Source organism: Somniosus microcephalus, chromosome 9 (assembly GCF_052327205.1).
Source record: "Somniosus microcephalus isolate GS21.2 chromosome 9, FLI_Smic_1.0, whole genome shotgun sequence".
Lineage (NCBI taxonomy): Eukaryota > Metazoa > Chordata > Chondrichthyes > Squaliformes > Somniosidae > Somniosus > Somniosus microcephalus.
The window spans coordinates 24,065,446-24,084,674 of NC_140995.1; the positions used below are offsets into that span (position 1 = coordinate 24,065,446).

General features: G+C 43.7%; 1 protein-coding gene across 4 annotated transcripts in view; it reads left to right on the top strand.

The window, feature by feature from the left end:
• arhgef10 (Rho guanine nucleotide exchange factor (GEF) 10) overlaps positions 1–19,229 on the top strand; it is a 361,849-nt gene that overhangs the window by 128,604 nt on the left and 214,016 nt on the right. For 3 of the 4 annotated variants that reach the window (XM_085996438.1, XM_085996437.1, XM_085996439.1), the window contains 4 exons: positions 4,969–5,256; positions 9,614–9,913; positions 10,602–10,662; positions 12,944–13,023. In XM_085996438.1, coding sequence (XP_085852564.1) covers positions 4,969–5,256; positions 9,614–9,913; positions 10,602–10,662; positions 12,944–13,023 — 729 coding nt within the window. The remainder of the gene's footprint in view (positions 1–4,968; positions 5,257–9,613; positions 9,914–10,601; positions 10,663–12,943; positions 13,024–19,229) is intronic. The other variant, XM_085996440.1, reaches the window with a different exon arrangement.

The window sequence follows — 19,229 nt, forward strand, 5'->3', positions numbered from 1 at the left end:
ACTCCTGACTTGTGCCTTGTAGATGGTTGAAAGGCTTTGGGGAGTCAGGAGGTGAGACACTCGCCGCAGAATACCCAGCCTCTGACCTGCTCTTGTTGCCACAGTATTTATGTGGCTAGTCCAGTTAAGTTTCTAGCCAATGGTGACCCCCAGCATGTTGATGGTGGGGGATTCAGTGATGGTAATGCTGTTGAATGTCAAGGGGAGGTGGTTAGACTCTCGCTTGTTGGAGATAGTCATTGCCTGGCACTTGTGTGGCGTGAATGTTAGCTGCTACTTATCAGCCCAAGCTTGAAAGTCGTATTTGAGCCAGTCACAATTATATTTGCTCATTTAGAGGGGTCACACCTTCAAATGTGATGCCTTTGGGAGTTGTGATGTAATGGATTCATACAGGTAGACTATCCTTTATCCGAAAACCTTGGGACCAGCTGTGTTTCGGTTTTCGGAATTTTTCGGATTTCAGAAGGTTTTCATCTCCGTATCTGACAACAAACACTGTTGCTTAGCAACAGCTTGTAAACACTCGGGCCCTGCCTTGGAAGCGTCTCTGAAGCTGTTGCTAAGCTACAGAGACTCCACAGCCTGACTGTTTTTAAAAAAAAAATTAAAAAAAATGCTAGAGGAAGAAAAAAAAACCTAACAAAATGGCTGCTGATTTCTGCCGTTAGATCGAGGTTTCCGGCTCCCCCTGCTCCGTATCTGAATTCCTTGACTTAGCGGGGGTCTGGGGCTCGACTACCGCCGCCAGTTGTGGGAAAGCCGGATATTGGCTGACTCCTACACTAAGCTGGCCCGCAAATCAGGTCGGGGGGGGTGGGGGGGAAGAAAAGACTATCGGACGGGCCGCTGCAGCTATCGGACGGGCCGCTGTATTGTTGGGTTCACTCTCCCGGTACCTCCTTCACACTGCCCGGCTCGGCCTGCAATCTCCTACCCAGGAGGGAACTCTGTGACCCTCTGCCCTGCTCACAGGGAAAGGCAGAGCTCCCAGACCACTCCTGTCATGTTTGGCGCCACTCGGGTCATGTCGGCGCACGACTTACGCTCCACGAAAAAACTTTGGGTTTTTAGAGGTTTTCGGTTTTCGGAAGTGCGGATAAAGGATAGTCTACCTGTACTAGAGTCAAGACCTGTAGTCATATACATAACATTTAGGATCCTGACAGTCAGAGAGAGAGGGAAGTGGATATCTAGGTACATATGGGGAGTGGGTGAGAGAGATATGTGGGAGAGTGCTCAATCCGAATAATTTAATTTGATTAACATCAACAGAACCAACTTATGGGGTACATATTTAAAGCCATTTATTTTATTTCGGGAGATGTCACCTTTAGCTCGGTGCTGGCCTCACAACATTCTGCTCCGGCAAAGCACACTCCAGCGCTTGCATTTCAACCACGTGCTGAGCTCTAGACATTGGAGTCCACTTGCTGGAGAACTAGTTTTTCTTGAACAGACTGCCCTGTTTCTTTGTTACTGACATTCGAAACTGAAAGAAACCAGTTGACTGGTTGGGAGCTTTTTAATCCTTCTCACTATCTCGGTGACAATTTTAAATTGATGATCCCTTGTCACTGACTCCAACTAGAGCAAATGTTCTTTCCCAATTCACTATCAAAACCTTTAAATAATTTTTTTAAACTTCTGTTAAATCTCCTAGCCTTCTCCGCTCTAGTCCCAGTACCTCGATTCCTCCTAACTATAGTTTCCACCCCTGGCATCATCCTGGTGTAGCTTCCTTGTATGCTTTCTATGGTTTTGATGTCTTTGCTAGTATGATCATTTGATCTCGCGGTATGGGTGACGCTGGCAAGGCCGCATTTGTTGCCTATCCCAAGCTGCCCTGAGAAGGTGCTGGTGAGCCGCCGCCTTTAACCACTGCAATTCTGGTGGTGGTGGTACTCCCGCAATAGTGCTAGATCAAGGATTCCAGCATATTGAACTCCTCGTGGAGATGGAGGAGTGGAAATATATACATAACCAAGTCAGGGGTGTTGGGTGTCTTGGAAGGGAGCTTGGAGGCGATGGCGTTCCCACAACATTGCTGCTCTTGTCCTTTTTGGTGGTAGAGGTCGCGGGGGAAGAAAGGTGCTGTTGACTTAACCTGAGTCATTGCTGATAGAGTCATCTGATTTTCTTCTCCTTATTGAACTTGGGGATTTTTGAATTTTCAGAAGCGTTTAATACAAGAGAATTACATCCAATTGGAACTTTTGAACCTGCACACAAAAAATTGCAGATAATTGTAGAATAGTACAGCACAGAAGGAGGCCATTCAGCCCAGCACCAGATGTGTGCACATATTTGTATTACCAATTCCTATTTAAATATAGGATAACTGCAGAAAGCTCCATTCATCAGGATTCCCTGTGGTTTGTTTACACACCTTTGCCTGAGGCTTTTTTTCTTAAATTGGCACAGCATCCATTTATAGTTTTTAATGTGAAAAGCAAAAATAGGCTCACTTAATCTTAACCATCTGGACAGCATTGCTCCTTTCAGAATAACTTATTTAAAACACTTTAGGATATTTTTTAAAGGAGTTTTATTCCTCAATCTAGCATTGTGTGGGTATGGTTACTAGCATTTCTGGCAATGTGTGAATTAGAATCATCTCTAGATTGGCAACACTGCCACATTAAGACTCCTATTTTACTTGTGGGCAAACTGCAGCTACATAGAAACATAGAAAAATAGGAGCAAGCGTAGGCCATTCGGCCCTTTGAGCCTGCTCCGCCATTCAGTATGATCATGGCTGATCCTCTATCTCAATACCATATTCCCGCTCTCTCCCCATACCCCTTGATGCGACTCGTGTCTAGAAATCTATCTATCTCCTTCTTAAATATATTCAGTGACTTGGCCTCCACAGCCTTCTGTGGTAGAGAATTCCACAGGTTCACCACCCTCTGAGTGAAGACATTTCTCCTCATCTCAGGATACGGGGTAGGACATTTAGGACTGAGACTGTGACCCCTTGTTCTGGACTCCCCAGCCAGGGGAAACATCCAGTCTGACTAGCCCTGCCAGAATTTTATACGTTTCAATGAGATCCCCTCTCATTCTTCTAAACTCCTGTGAATACAGGCCTAGTCGACCCAATCTCTTCTCATACGACAGTCCTGCCATCCCAGGAATCAGTCTGGTGAACTTTCGCTGCACTCCCTCTATGGCAAGTATATCCTTAGGTAAGGAAGTTACTGAAGTTACAGCTACTGAAAGTGGGATTGAGTGTTAAAAAGATACTGAACATAACTGCTGGATTCTTCATGTTAGTTTAATGTTCTCTAAAGCAGGGGTATCAATTTGAAGGGTTCCCGAGATGACAAAAGAGATTAAAAACACACAGGCACATAGACACTGACGATTGTTAAATCTGTAATTATGTAATCGTCTTCGTTGGGACCTACCAGTATTGGTAAGAAATTAAAGCAGGACTGGTGACAAAAGATTGAAATACCACGTGGCAATAGAGTGCCACTCTGTAAAGCTTTGACATACAGGTCAACGCTGAGGTAAATGAAGGGGAGTAATGATCGTGTTTTTCAATATAAGAACTTAAGAATTAGGAGCAGGAGTAGGCCATATGGCCCTTGGAGCCTGCTCCGCCATTCAGTAAGATCATGGCTGATCTTCAAACTCGATCCTTTTGGTTCTTTTAAAAACTAAAAGGGCAGCACAGACAGCAATAAGTTTTAACTGCTCAGCAACTGTAAAATAAATTGATGTTTATTGAGGAGAGGTGCTAAGCTGTAGGTATTAAGAGTCTACGTAAGGAAACCAATATTAGAAAGGATGCCGGAAGAAGCAAAAATCAAAAGGGGACCCCAGTAAGCAGTAAAATCAAAGAGCTCAGACCAGAGATGATAAAGTATGGATAAAAGAGGGCAAACAGGAGAAATAAGATTGAGAGGGCAGTATTTGATAGAAACAAAATCTTTGGAGATTAAGAAGTGTTTTGCTATGGCTTTAGTGTCATGATCTTCTCAAACACTCTTGATTCGGGAATTGTCCCCTTGGATTGAACAATTGCCAATGTCACTCCAGTATTTAAGACTCTTAAAACTCAATCTTGGTAACACTTCATCCCTGTTCTTGATTTACCTCATTTGTCTTCCATACCCTGATGGTGCCAGGCATAATGGCCTGTCCCTTCACCTTGATTTTGAAATTTTAAAAAAGTATCTCTATTCTAAGCACATCTTAATCAGCATGCGACTTTACTTCAACTACAAATACATATTTTGAAATTATGCTCACAATCAACATTCCCGCTAAATCACATGGTCGCGCAGTGGGCTGGAGGTCCCGTGCAGGCCGCTCACCGGCTTTTCGATGCAAGAAACCGTGCATGCATGAAAATTTGAATGGGCCGCGCAGCCAGTTAAAGGGACTGTGCACCCAAAAAAAAATTACAGGGAACACGGTTCACAATATTGTATATTGCTTTAAATGAAAGTTAAAGCTTGCATTATTTTGGAATGGGACGAATTGTACTGGGTTATAATATTGCGGTCTTGTATGTGTATATATTATTTATGTGCTGTGGGTCTCCTGGTGCTGCAGTTGAGAACAATTAAATTCTAAGGCTGAATGAAGTTGTGCATTGGAGGCTTAGTGATCGTCAGGCAGGTGCAATCCTGTTTTTGACTTGCCCATGTGGAATGATTAACTGCATGGTTTGAACCTTCCAAGTCATGCATTGACCCTTAACCAACAGATGTGAGCTGTTCCACTACAATACCGCAATGCTGCTCTTGAACTATTTTGAGGGGGCGTGGCGAGAATGAAGTCCAGCTAAGATGGACACTGAACAATTAGGGAATGTTGAGGGATGTGGTCTGTCAATACATGTTTATGCAGCTGGCCATATCTAATGCACGCTTTGTATATTTAAAAAAATAAAAAATAAAAAATAAAAATTTGTGGAACCTTTTTCCTAATTGTATTTCTATTTTTCTCCAGTGCTAGAAAATGAACTTCCATACGTTGATGATGATGATGATCAAGAGGAGGGAAAAGTGTTTGATTTTGACAGTGATGAGATACCAGAAGCAGACAGAGATCCCACCTCTGAACCTGTGCCTGTGTTTATAAATGAGACAGAACACTGCACTACACAAAATTCGACTCCGAAAAATGTTACTTTGGATGCATCGCCTGAGAACAATGGCTATTACGAAATATCGGAAACAAATAACTTGCCTCCATGCAGAAATGATTTAGATCAAGATCCTGATGCAGTGGCACAAGGTATTCGTAGTACAAATAAATTTAGACTAGTTACAAATCCTAACAATGACTGACCTATTTCAAAATATGCTACAGTTGTATAACGCTCTTGTTAGACTGCATCTGGAGTACTGCAGTCTGCTTGGGCAGCGCACCTCGGGAAGGATACATTGGCCTTGGAGTGGGTGCAGCGCAGATTCACCAGAATGATACCGGGGTTAAATTATGAGTACAAGTTGCACAGACTAGGCTTGTATTCCCTTGAGTATAGAAGATTAAGGGGTGATTTAATTGAGGTGTTTAAGGTGATTAAAGGATGATCGGGTAGGGTACAGGAAACTTTCTTCTATCCGGCACGGATGGGACCGACGTGGTGACGGTTCATCAAAAATTCCGGATAACAGAGCGCTATAGTAAAAGATACAGAGCTGAGAGCTCCGTATAAAGCAACAAACCCTGTTGCTTAGCAACAGCTTCAGAACAATCGGCACAAGTTGCAAGCGTCTCTGTGGCTTAGCAACAGCTGCAGCTACACCCTTGCACAGCAACAAATGGAGTAAAAAAAGTAATAAAAGTTACCTGAACCTACTCCTGAATTTTGCCGGTTAACCGACATTTCCGGTTATTTAGGGGCCGGTTAATCGAAAGTTTCCTGTAGATAGAGAGAAACTATTACCTCTGGCGAGGGAGTCCAGAACAAGGGGGCAAAACCTTAAAATTAGAGCTAGGCCGCTAAGGGGGTCAGAAAGCACTTCTTCACACAAAGGTTAGTGGAAATCTGGAACTCACTCCCCCCAAAAAGCTGTTGAGGCTAGGTCAATTGAGAATTCCAAAACTCAGATTGATTGATTTTTGTTCGGTAAGGGTATTAAGGGATATGGAACCAGGGCAGGTAGAGGGAGTCGAGATACAGATCCGCCATGATCTAATTGAATGAGGGAACAGGCACAAGGGGCTGAATGGCCTCCTCCTGTTCCTATGTTCCATAAATGACATTACTGGGCCTGCGCCTGGAGCAGGTGTGTGCTCGCCATAACTGTGCTAATGAGACCGGAGGGGGTGGGTGTTCCTGACTTCCGGCCTCATCGTTTTTGTTGGAGCATTGGATGTTCCCGTGAAGGGGTGCCTGAAGAAACCTGGCGAAAGGACTTACTGGTGTCTAACATGGTGCCTGAAGATTTTTAAGGTTTGTGTACAGCTTAGTGTTTTCACCCCTCCAGCTGGATGTTCTTTGGGGCTTTCTAGCAGCAGTCAAAAAGTCCCAATGGCCTGCAGCTATTATTCTGTTTTACGCCCTGCTTTCTGGTGCTAGACCCAGCCAGGGGATTGGCCTGTGCCTCTAGGCCATCCACATGGCCCGGAATAGGAAATTTGTGGAATACTCGCATGTTTAATTGATGAAAAAGATGATGTCTTCTAACTTCTGGAGGCATTGTTTGTTGGTTGCCCACAGGGAAGTGTGATTTACATGCCCCCTCAAATGAGTGAGGTACCAAGACTGTTCCCACTGGTATTTGAGCCCATTCCTACCCAATTGGAAATCTCAAACAAATATTACCAGGGACACCTCCCTTATCTTGTGAGTGGCTTGGTTTGTTGATTAATTTTGCTAACTTGAGGTAACCGAACCCATGTGATGTTGTATGAGAATAGGCAGAGTAACCTTTCAGAACAGTTTTTAAACGCAGTGGAGCCCAAGTGAAGCGAGTCCTACTTGTCAGAGAACAAGATGTTATTATTGACAGTCTATCCAATTTGTTCACGCCAAGGTAGTAGTTCCTGCAAAAAAGGTATGATTTCTTCCTCTGCGGTAATGCTTCCCACGTTCCCCAATAGTTCTTGCCGACCCTTCCCTTCTCTTCCTCTACTTCTCTGTCTCCATCTCTGGGGATAGGCTATTGACAAAAATTCACTACAAGCGCACTGACTCCTACAGCTAGCTGGACTACACTTCCTCCCACCCCGCTTCCTGTAAGGACTCTATTCCATTCTCCCAGTTTCTCTGTCTCTGTCGCTTCTGCTCTGACGATGCCACCTTCCGTACTAGTGCTTCCGACATGTCTTCCTTGTTCCTCAACCGAGGATCCCCCTCTACTGTGATTGACACGGCCCTTGACCATGTCTGTTCTATTTCCCGCACTTCTGCTCTCACCCCTTCCCCTCCCTCCCAGAACCACGATAGGGTTCCCCTTGTCCTCATCTTTCACCCCACCAGCCTCCACATTCAACGGATCATCCTCCACCATTTTTGTCACCTCCAGCGTGATCCTACCACAAAACATATCTTCCCCTCACCTCCCCTTTCAGCATTCCGTAGGGACTGCTCCCTGCGCGACACCCTGGTCCACTCCTCTATCGCCCCAACACCCCTTCCCCTTCACCCGGCACCTTCCCGTGCAAGCGCAGGAGCTGCAACACATGCCCTTTTACCTTTTCCCTTCCCACTGTCCAGGGCCCCAAACACCCCTTCCAGGTGAAACAGCAATTTACTTGTACTTCTTGCAATTTAGTATACTGTATTTGCTGCTCACGATGCGGTCTCCTCTACATTGGGGAGACCAAACGCAGATTGGGTGACCGCTTTGCGCAACACCTCCATAAGGGTGACCCCGAGCTTCCGGTCGCCTGCCACTTTAATTCTCCGTTCCACTCCCACTCTGACCTCACCGTCCTCGGCCTCTTGCACTGTTCCAATGAAGCTCAACGTAAGCTCGAGGAACAGCACCTCATCTTTCGATTAGGCACTTTACAGCCCTCTGGACTCAACATTGAGTTCAACAATTTCAGACCATAACCTCTGCCCCTATCCTTTTTTTCCATTTATTTGTGTTATTTCTCTCTCTCACATGGCAGCTGTCTTTCATTCTGCCAGTGCCATTTCCATTTCATCTAGAGCCATCTTTTGTTTCTTAACTTTTCCCATTACCATCTCCTTTTGCCTTGCACCATCTCTTAATCTCTCAATGTCTCTTAATCTCTCCTGCCTTCCATCCTATCACAGACCTTCCCTTTTGTTCTTTCGGGGTGCTCCCCCCTTTCCCTGCCCCTGCACTTGCTTAAAAACTTGTTCCATCCAACTTTTTCCAGTTCTGACGAAGGGTCATCGACCTGAAACGTTAACTCTGTTTCTCTCTCCACAGATGCTGCCAGTCCTGCTGAGTATTTCCAGCATTTTCTGTTTTTACTTCAGAGATATTAGTAGTTCTAATTATGTTGTTAATAAGACTGGTTAATTACGTTAAATAAGATGATGTTTTCCTGCAACTGAGTAGCTGAATGTTTGCAAATACACAAAGAACAATTAAGATTCTACTTTATTGCAAATGTTCAAAGTTTTTGTGGACAACCAAAAAGATAGGAGGAAGCAGAAGATTGGCTATCTTTCTCAATTGCCACTTAGCAAGCTTTCTAATCTCAGTTGTCGACAGTTGGTTGCAGAGAGTCATAGACCAAAACACAAGCAATTTTCCACAAGAAGGAATGGAAAAACTGGCCAGTCCCTTTGGCTGTTTTATAGATGCCATCAACAGATGCCTTGGGGAACAGAGCTGAGATCCTCCTCCCAGCAGAGATGGTGTGGAGGGTCAGGATTTCCACCTGCCCTTGAAGCATTGTCACAACACCAACCCAGGAAATTGGGTCCAGGTTCGTCACCGATGTGTGGCGGGTTGGCGGTGGAATTCCCGCCGCCACGGTAGAGTCTGCCATTGCCCAGCTGCAAAATCCCAGTGGTGCTGCAGCTGGACAGTGGCTGCAGCACCAAGAAGATGCGGCTGTTCAGTTAAAGGGCAGAGCACTCCAAAGATCACTAGACCGATGAAGCAAAGTAATTGAGGGCTGGAATGGGGGACAAGGAGGCCACTACTTGCCTCCCCCCCACCTCCCCCCCCCCCCCCCCCCCTCCCCCTCCCCCTTCCATGGGGGCATCTCAGGGCCATTACTTCTGTTTCCGGGGACCTACCACCACCTTCCTCGTGCTGGCTGTAATGCCATCGAGCGGTAGGGAAATCTGGCGTGGCCCCAGTCCCCGGGCTCTCTTCCCCCAACCCTCCCCCCCGGCCTGGTATTTACATGCAGTGGGCAGGGAAGGAGTGGCCAGCAATGGTTATGGTGCAGGAGGGAAATGCGAGTTCGGCATTAAGGTGCTGGTAGGCCTCACCGGCGTCACCGCTCATATTCCTTCATTCTGCGCCACTATCCCACCTGATATTGGGCGTGATCGTGGTGGCGAATCCGGCCCCAGGTCTCTAACCTGCTCTCAGCTGGCAAATGCCATGTGGATTGTGAAGATTTTAGTGTTCATTTAAAAAAAAAAAAAAAATTAACTTGCAAAAATCATCTAAACATGTTTTAAAAAGAATGTGCTTGTCTTTTGCAGAAAATGACACTGCTGCCAGTTTGCTACGTCCATCAACACAGCCCACAGCTGATGCTCCACTTGCAAAAGTGAACCCATATTCAGTTGTAGACATCACACCACTCCAGGAAGTCGATCAAGTCGAGTTATCAGGAACAGAACAGAGCCACCAGGACAGTAAGGCAACGGGTCATACGCTACCTACTGGATACTGTGTGCCAGTTCCCTGTGGATATGCTGTGCCATCCAATGTACCATTGTTGATTCCTACATATTCAGCACCTGTTCCTTTAATAAGAAATTTTTCTGTGGACGAGGAAGGTGAGGAGTCTACATTGTAAAAACAGGAATTGGAAATAAGATTTGTTAGCTGTAATTTATTATTTTCCTATATATGTTTTTATTTATAAGGACATAAAGGGTTATTTATGCTCAACTAGCCCGTCCGATGTTTTTTTTTCGCCTCAACCAACCCATCCACTCACCATATCCCTTAATCTCTCCTCTCTCCAGATATACATGTAGGTGCCTTCTGAACCCAGATATGCCATGTATATAAAAATAAACGAGGTTAGCTGGGAATGTTTGCAAACCAATATCAAGGGATTCAGATGAAATGCGATTGAGAGAGTAAAGTTGCCGAGGTCGATAACAGTCACCCAAACCACAAGAGCAGATGCTAACCTTCAGAGCAGCTCCCACGCAATCGTCCTACGGCTTCTTACCACCTACTGATTCTTTTTGTATGATTTAACAAACATATTTTCAGAACTCGATATAAATTCTACAGGATTTGTACGGGAAAAGAGAGGGAGAGAAAAAGGAAGTGAGGAAACGTATTCTATTTGGAAAAGGTGCAATCCTGCTAAAAGTGGAAATCATATTTATCCTGAGCCCAGTTAATTTGACTCTCTCAAATATATTCTTTAGTATTTGACAGCCCTGGATTTACAGGCACGAGGTTGAAGAGATGTTTTTAATAATTTTATTATTTCCTATATGTTCACAGTACCATTTAAAAGTGAAGACTTTCATGCTAGTCTTACTCAGCCAGTCAGTCAGCAGGTTGGGTAAGTTTGTGTCCATTTTATATTAACGATTGAAACATTTAGAGCTGTTGAATTTTCACAAGGGAAGATTTTCTTTGTTTACACTCCTCCTTTTCCCACTGCCCTTTTCCAGAATTGTTCAGGCTATGTTTCTTGTGCTATTCTGCTAACTTATAGGTGTGTGGCCCTATAAGGCTGCAAAGTTTAACTGCTAATTAAACACTGTGTAGTGGCGCTTCTTAGTTTCCAAACAGGCAGCCACTGAGCTGTGGGGCTTTTAACAACGAGTAGACGCGTGTCGAAATAAAACGTTCCCAAACGTAGCTTTGTCTTTTAAACTGTTTACTATAACACTTTACGAACAGAATTACAAAGCAAACACGTATAAACGAACACGGTCAAAAACTGTATTGCTCCAGCCCTCACAACTTCTGCCTCCTTCAGCCACGTGGAGTTTAAACTGTAAAATGGCTGCTGGCTATGTGATGATCTTAAGGACTGTACCATTGTGGCAAGAATGAAGGGGGTATCTCGGACTATACTACTGGAGCAAGAAAATAGGGGGTTTCTTAATACAATAAGTCAGTCAGGTAAATTAACTGTATTATGCTATTTAACCAATATTTTAAAGTATTTTCTTAAACTTTCATGGCTCTTACACACTGGCTTGCTTTCTTTCAAAGGTTAACGGCTGTTCAGGCTGGAGATTGGAGCCATTGCTTTGTTTGTGGAAAGGTCAATTCCAGTGTGCTGTGTTCCTGCACAGATTTGTTTATATGATCAAAATTCTCATCCTTGTTTTCAAATCCCTCCATGGCCTTGCCCCTCCCTATTCTCCAGATCTACAGCCCCCCAAGATATCTGCGCTCCTCTAATTCTGGCCTCCGGCACATCCCTGATTTTAATTGCTCCACCATTGGTGGCCTTGCCTTCAGTTGCCATGGCCCTAAGCTCTAGAATTCCCTCCCTAAAGCTCTCCACCTCTCTCTCCTTTAAGACTCTCCTTAAAACCTACCTTTGACCAAGCTTTTGGTCATCTGCCCGAATATCATCTTATGTGGTTCAGTGTCAAATTTTTGTTTGATAAATCTCCTGTGAAGAACCTTGGGATGTTTTACTGCATTAAAGGCGCGATATAAATACAAGTTGTTGTTACCGGTTCCAAATGATTCCTTGGTTTCTTTATTTTTTTTCCCCAAGTGTGAGGCGCATATTTGCATTAGACAGGGTGTGATATCTGAAGTGTGATGTACAAGAGGTGCATGCATACATAAAGGTGTTTTTTAAATCGTGTATATACGTAGTTATAGATTATAAGTTGTGTTCTCATGACGTTGCTGTGTCCAAAAATGTTCAGGATGAATTTCCTCTGGCATAAATGGGGTTCCTCTCGAATTTATGGCGGTAAAGCAGGCGAAGCCCCGAGGAAATTCACCCCATTATCTCTTGTTGCTTCATTCCCATTGTCTCATTCATTTTCTGTCCCTATCTCGGTCTCTTTTTTGGCCTACTCTTCCTTTCTCATTAATTCTTTCCTTTCCTCTATCTCTAACACAAATGTGTCGGTATGTTTCCTTGCTGATGTGCTGAATTTTTAACTCTCGGGTGGCCGGGCGGGTTCCTGGCCGATCCTGCTCTCTATTAGGATCGTCCCCATATTCTGCATTGCTGCACATTCTATGAATCGAGTACTGTTACAAGTGGAAGACGAGAAATTAGATTTGTTTCCACTCTGCTTTTGAAACTTAGAAATAAGTTATGTGAAGTAACCTTCAGTGCAATGAAATGATCAGAAATGTTAGACAATTGTACTTTATTGATATAATAATGTTAACTAGATTTGCATGCTGTCTTTACAATATAAACCACATCACTTTGCAAAAAATTTGGTGGAGGTCTGGCATTTTATTGCTAGCATTGCAAAGAGTCTGTAGCATTTGGATGCTCTTCAATCACCAGGAGGAAGGAGACATGGGTGCAATGGCTACCGTATTTGTTTTTAGTTTGCGCCAATGTATTCACTAAAAATGCACTGTGATGTAAGAAAACTACTAGGCACTTGGTCTAAGCATTAAACAAAGCTTTATTCAACTGTTTTACAACATGGCGGTCTAATTGTGTCCTTCACTAGTTCCTGTTAAGAATGTCCTGCGCAAGCTGGGCCCATGCCCGAGTATTTCTACTCTCCCTGGACAGCGCCACCCGTAGGCCGCTCAGTATTATTTCATAAGTCTTTCTTTCATGAATGACAGATTCATGTCACACTGTATGTTACAGATTCTTTTCTTTCATTTTATTATAGTGAAGATTACCTTGCTTTGGAAACAGGAGATGCCTTTACCAAATGGGCTTCAGACCCAGCAAACACGGCATGGCTAGAGGGTATGTATCAATAACATCATGAATGCATTACTAATTAAAACACCATAAATTTTCAACTTACAATATGTCCCTTTTGTATAAGTGCATCTCCCACTTTGGACTGTGAATTGTAGGAAAAGTGTATAATACTCTCTCTCTCTCTCTCTCTCTCCCTCTCTCCAACACACTTCTGACTTTGGAACTGTTCAGATAAAGTATTTGGCCATGTGCTGTTACGAGCGATGGTGCAGCAGAGAAGCTTATGATAGCTGAGTATGTGGAGATGCAGCAGTATAGACATGGGGCATGAATTCCAATTAAGTGAAGCTAATATGCTAATTAGTGAGGTTCCCAAAAAACAAGTGTGGCGAGCATTCAACAAATGAAGAATAGCCAGCAGCTTTTCAAGCATTGAAAAAGAAGTGTCAATCCAAGGAATAATTAGAGTAAGCATTGATCAAACTCAGACTTAAAGCTATATCTCCAACTGAAAACATGGGTAACTCCTTTGTCATCTGGGGGTGGATGATTCTTCCAACAGCATAACCAATTCTACAATCCACAGAAAATTCCCACTGCCTCAGAAGTTGCAATGGCTGAAGACAATGATGCTGACAGTTACCATATGAACACTGAGAGCAAGGTTGAGGACACAGACTTGCGCACTCTTTTTAACCAATGGGATCTCAGTCTTCCTTTTACTATTTGTAGTTATTTTAAAACTGATTTTTATATTTGTCCCTCTCTTCCTTTTTGAAGTTTATTTATCATTAGAACTTCCTTCTTCAACCACCGAGGTTTCTTTTTTGTTTTTAGAATCCGATTCATACAGCACCGAAGGAGAACATTTGGCCCATCATATCTGTGCAGGCTCTTTGAAAGAGCTATCCAATTAGTCCTGCTCTCGTCCCCTGGCCCTGCAAATTTTTCCTTTTTAAGTATATGTCCACTTCCCTTTTGAAAGTTACTATTGAATCCTCTTCCACCACCCTTTCGGGCAGTGCATTCTTTTGGGTACATATAAGGCTGCTTTCTCTCTCAGCAATGTTTTAAAATACAGGTAGACTATCCTTTATCCGAACTTCTGAAAACCGAAAGTTTTTTCGTTCAGCGTAAGTCGTGCGCAAAACATGACAGGAGTGGTCCTCCGGGGCCCAGAACAAGAATTCCTGCAGATTGTCGACACGCCGGCCTTCGCTCTCGATGTTAAATGTGACTGAGGGAGCTCTGCCTTTCCCTGTGAGCAGGGCAGAGGGTCACAGCGTTCCCTCCTGGGTAGGAGATTGCAGGCAGTGTGAAGGAGGTACCGGGAGAGTGAACCCAACAATACAGCGGCCCGTCCAATAGCTGCAGCGGCCTGTCCGATATGCTGCCGTTCTATCCAAACTTCCGGATAGACCAGCGCATCTGACAACAAACACTGTTGCTCAGCAACAGCTTGTAAACACTCGGCCCGTGGCTTGGAAGCGTCTCTGAAGCTGTTGCTAAGTTACAGAGACGCTTTCCAGAGCCTGCCGTATCTGACAACAAACACTGTTGCACAGCAACAGCTTGTAAACACTTGGCCCAGTAGCTTGGAAGCGTCTCTGAAGCTGTTGCTAAGCTACAGAGACACTTTCCAGAGCCTGCCTGTGAAAAGAATGCTAGGAGTTTCCCAGTCTGAAATAATACCTTCTGAAATCCGAAAACCGAAACACAGCTGGTCCCAAGGTTTTCGGATAAGGGATAGTCAACCTGTATTCCATTTATCTTCTGCACTGTAAGAATTATCACTCGGTACTGTAGCCCAGTCCACCTTCCCCAAGTCTTCATGTCTTTACATTTTGCTCTATCAAAAATTGGTATTAACATTGTTACCCCTTGTACAGCCAATCATTAGTCTAAGAGACAGTAAACACCATTGTCCAGATCTTCACCCACATGTCACCAACTCTCATACTTGCTACTGAACACCAAATACTAGGGCACGGATTTTGCAGTACAAATAACGGTGAGGCTATCGGCACTCACTGTTACTAAGAAGTAAATTGGACAGCAACTTCCCGTGACCGCACATGCGCAGTTAAACGCAGAAATCAGGAAGTTGATGTCCGAGTTGCCCTGCTCCTCCAGAAGCTTTGCTATAGTGATATCTCGCTGTGAAGTTTCAGTATAAGTACAATTTTAATGGCATGATAAGTCATAATTACTGCCAAACAACCTCTCTGGCACTGAAAATTAATTATTACAAGTGTGGAGTCTCATTCCTTTAGATTTTAATTATTGTTGGAGATTTTTTTTAATTAACTTTTTATTTTTTCTTTCTGTCTCTTTTATCTCTCTTTCTCTCAATCCTATCTTTCTTTCCCTCTCTCTTTATTTGGCTTTCTGTACATGATTTGGCATTGGAATAAATATTCCAACGTACACTTCCTGCTTCAGAGTGCGTGCCTCAGTAAGAATTCTTCAATTTGATTGGTTAAGGAGACACATCTTTGCTTGCCTTGTTCACACAGGTAGGTCCCAGATCCCCTGTAGAGGGCGATACAAAGCCATTTCGGCACAATCGCCGCAAGTTCCAGTGCAAAAGCCCATAGAAAGTCTGACATGGTTAAGTGCAATGAATGGCAAGCGTTGTTTGTTCGCCGCTGACTGCAAAATCTGGGCCAATAATTATTCCATTCTGGTAGCATCACTAATCTGCACGAGATGGCCTATAGTCGCAATCTCCACGGTACCCTATAGAGCCAATCCAGGATGCTTTTTCACATTGACCTCACCAGACTAGCTTAGCAGGAAAGGAGACGCCACTCGAGGAGTTCCATAATGATCAGAAAATTAACAAAACGTCAATCAAAATTCTCCTGAAGCTAATATTTTCTTATGTAAAGTGGAAAAGTATTTGGAATATAAAGTGCTAGAAATTCACCTGTGCTGTTACAACTAGTAGTTTGTGTGGTTTTGCACTTTTGCAGAAGCATGAAATGAGGTAACCTGACGAACAAGGCCACAACATCCCAACAACTGATGGATATAGGCATTTAGAATGTTAGTTATATTTGATAATAAGTAGGGCCAAGGTTTGTTGAAAATTTCCACTTTTCTGGCTTTCCCAGACATCTTCATCGTTTAATTGTCCGAGTGTCAGCTGTGGCTCAGTGGGTAGCACTCTCGCCTCTCAGTCAGAAGGTTGTGGGTTCAAGTCCCACTCCAGAGACTTGAGCACAAAAATCTAGGCTGACACCCAGTGCAGTGCTGAGGGAGTGCTACACTGTTGGTGGTGCTGTCTTTCGGATGAGACGTTAAACCGAGGCCCCGTCTGCTCTCTCAAGTGAATGTAAAAGATCCCAGAAGAAGAGGAGCAGGGGTGTTATTCCCGGTGTCCTGGCCAATATTAAGAGCATAAGAACATAAGAAATAGGAGCAGGAGTAGGCCAATCGGCCCCTCAAGCCTGCTCTGCCATTCAATAAGATCATGGCTGATCTGATCCTAACCTTAAATCTACTTTCACTCTCCATCCCACCCGAACCCATGTGATCTCCCGGGAGAGGCGAAAAACCAGATAAAAAACCCAATGTGCCAATTTGGGAGAAAAAGTCTGGGAAATTCCTCTCCAACCCATCTAGGTGATCAAAACTTGTCCAGGAGATCACTCTGTCCCTGTATTTCCTACAGTACTTACCTTCTGTAAGAAATGATCTCCACCCCAGCCAGGAACAGGCCCAATTTACTCTTGAAGGACTCCTAGCTGGCAGCCTGTTCCCGAGGTCTCCACTAATCCCTGTGAATAGAACCATCTCCTGAAATCTAACATAGAATTAGAACACAAGAAGTAGGAGCAGGACCAGGCTACACGGCCCCTGGGCCCGCTCCGCCACCCACAGGGCCATGATTGATCCGAACCTAGCCTCGTCCGATTTCCTGCCCGCTCCCCGTAACCCCTAAATCCCCTTACTTCTAGGAAACTCTCTATTTCTGTTTTAAATTTATTTAATGATGTAGCTTCCACAGCTCTCTGGGGCAGCAAATTCCACAGACCTACCACCCTCTGAGTGAAGAAGTTTCTCCTCATCTTAGTTTTGAAAGAGCAGCCCCTTATTTTAAGATTATGCCCCCTAGTTCTAGTTTCACCCATCATTGGGAACATTCTCACCGCATCCACCCGATCAAGCCCCTTCACAATCTTATACGTTTCAATAAGATCGCCTCTCATTCTTCTGAACTCCAATGAGTAGAGTCCCAATCTACTCAACCTCTCCTCATATGTCCAGCCCCTCATCCCCGGGATTAACCGAGTGAACCTTCTTTGTACTGCCTCGAGAGCAAATATGTCTTCTTAAGTATGGACACCAAAACTGTATGCAGTATTCCAGGTGTGGTCTCACCAATACCTTGTACAACTGCAGCAATACCTCCCTGTTTATATTCCATCCCCCTAGCAATAAAAGTCAACATTCCATTGGCCTTCTTGATCACCTGCTGCACCTGCATACTAACTTTTTGTGTTTCGTGCACCAGGACCCCCAGATCCCTTTGTACTGCAGTACTTTCCAGTTTCTTGCCATTAAGATAATAACTTGCTCTACGATTTTTCCTGCCAAAGTGCATAACGTCACACTTTCCAATATTATATTCCATCTGCCAAATCTCTGCCCACTTACTTAGCCTATCTCTGTCCCTTTGCAGGTTTTTTATGTCCTCCTCACTCACTACTTTCCCTCCCATCTTTGTATCATCTGCAAACTTTGATATGTTACACTCGGTCCCTTCCTCCAAATCATTAATATAGATTGTAAAGAGTTGGGGTCCCAGCACTGACCCCTGCGGAACACCACTAGTTACTGCTTGCCAGTCTGAGAATGAACCATTTATCCCAACTCTCTGTTTTCTATTAGATAGCCAATCCTCCACCCACGCCAGAATATTACCCCCAATCCCGTGATTTTTTATCTTGAGCAATAATCTTTTGTGTGGCACCTTGTCAAATGCCTTTTGGAAGTCTAAATACACTACGTTCACTGGTTCCCCTTTATCCACCCTGTATGTTACGTCCTCAAAGAACTCAAGCAAATTTGTCAAACATGACTTCCCCTTCGTAAAACCATGCTGACTTTGTCCTATTAAATTATGTTTATCCAAATGTCCCGTTACTGTCTCCTTAATAATCGACTCTAAAATTTTACCAACCATAGATGTTAGGCTAACTGGTCTATAGTTTCCAGCCTTCTATCTATTACCCTTTTTAAATAAGGGTGTTACATTAGCAGTTTTCCAATCTGCTGGGACCTTTGCTGAGTCCAGGGAGTTTTGGAAAATTATTACCAATGCATCCACAATCCCTACCGCCACTTCCCTCAAGACCCTAGGATGTAAGCCATCAGGTCCAGGGGATTTATCTGCCTTAAGTCCCATTATTTTACCGAGTACCACTTCCTTAGTGATTTTAATCGTATTTAGCTCCTCCCCCCCCCCCCCAGAGCCCCCTGTTTGTCCAGTGTTGGGATATTCTTAGTGTCCTCTACTGTAAAGACTGATGCAAAATATTTGTCCAGCATTTTTGCCATCTCCATGTTTCCCACCATTAATTTCCCGGTCTCATCCTCTAAGGGACCAACATTTACTTTAGCCACCCTTTTTCTTTTTATATAACTATAGAAACTCTTGCTATCTTTTTATATTTTTAGCTAATTTACTTTCATAATCTATTTTCCCTTTCTTAATCAATCTTTTAGTTATTTTTTGCTGTCTTTTAAAGACTTCCCAATCTTCTATTCCTCCCACTAGATTTGGCTACCTTATATGCCCTTGTTTTTAGTCGGATACTATCCTTTATTACTTTACTTAGCCACGGATGGCTGTCTTTTCTTTTACACCCTTTATTCCTCAGTGGAATATATATTTTTTGAAAGTTGTAAAATAACTCCTTGAATGTACACCACTGATCATGTACCGTCTTACCCTTTAATCTATTTTCCCAGTCCACTCTAATCAATTCTGCTCTCATACCTTCATAATCTCCTTTATTCAAGCTCAGTACATTTGTTTGAGATCCAACCTTCTCACCCTCTAATTGAATATGGAATTCAACCATGTTATGGTCACTCGTTCCAAGAGGATCCTTTACTAGGACATTTTTTATTAATCCTGTCTCATTGCACAGGACCAGATCTAAGATTGCCTGCCCCCTGGTCGGTTCAGTTACATACTGCTCAAGAAACCCATCCCTAATACACTCGATGAACTCTTC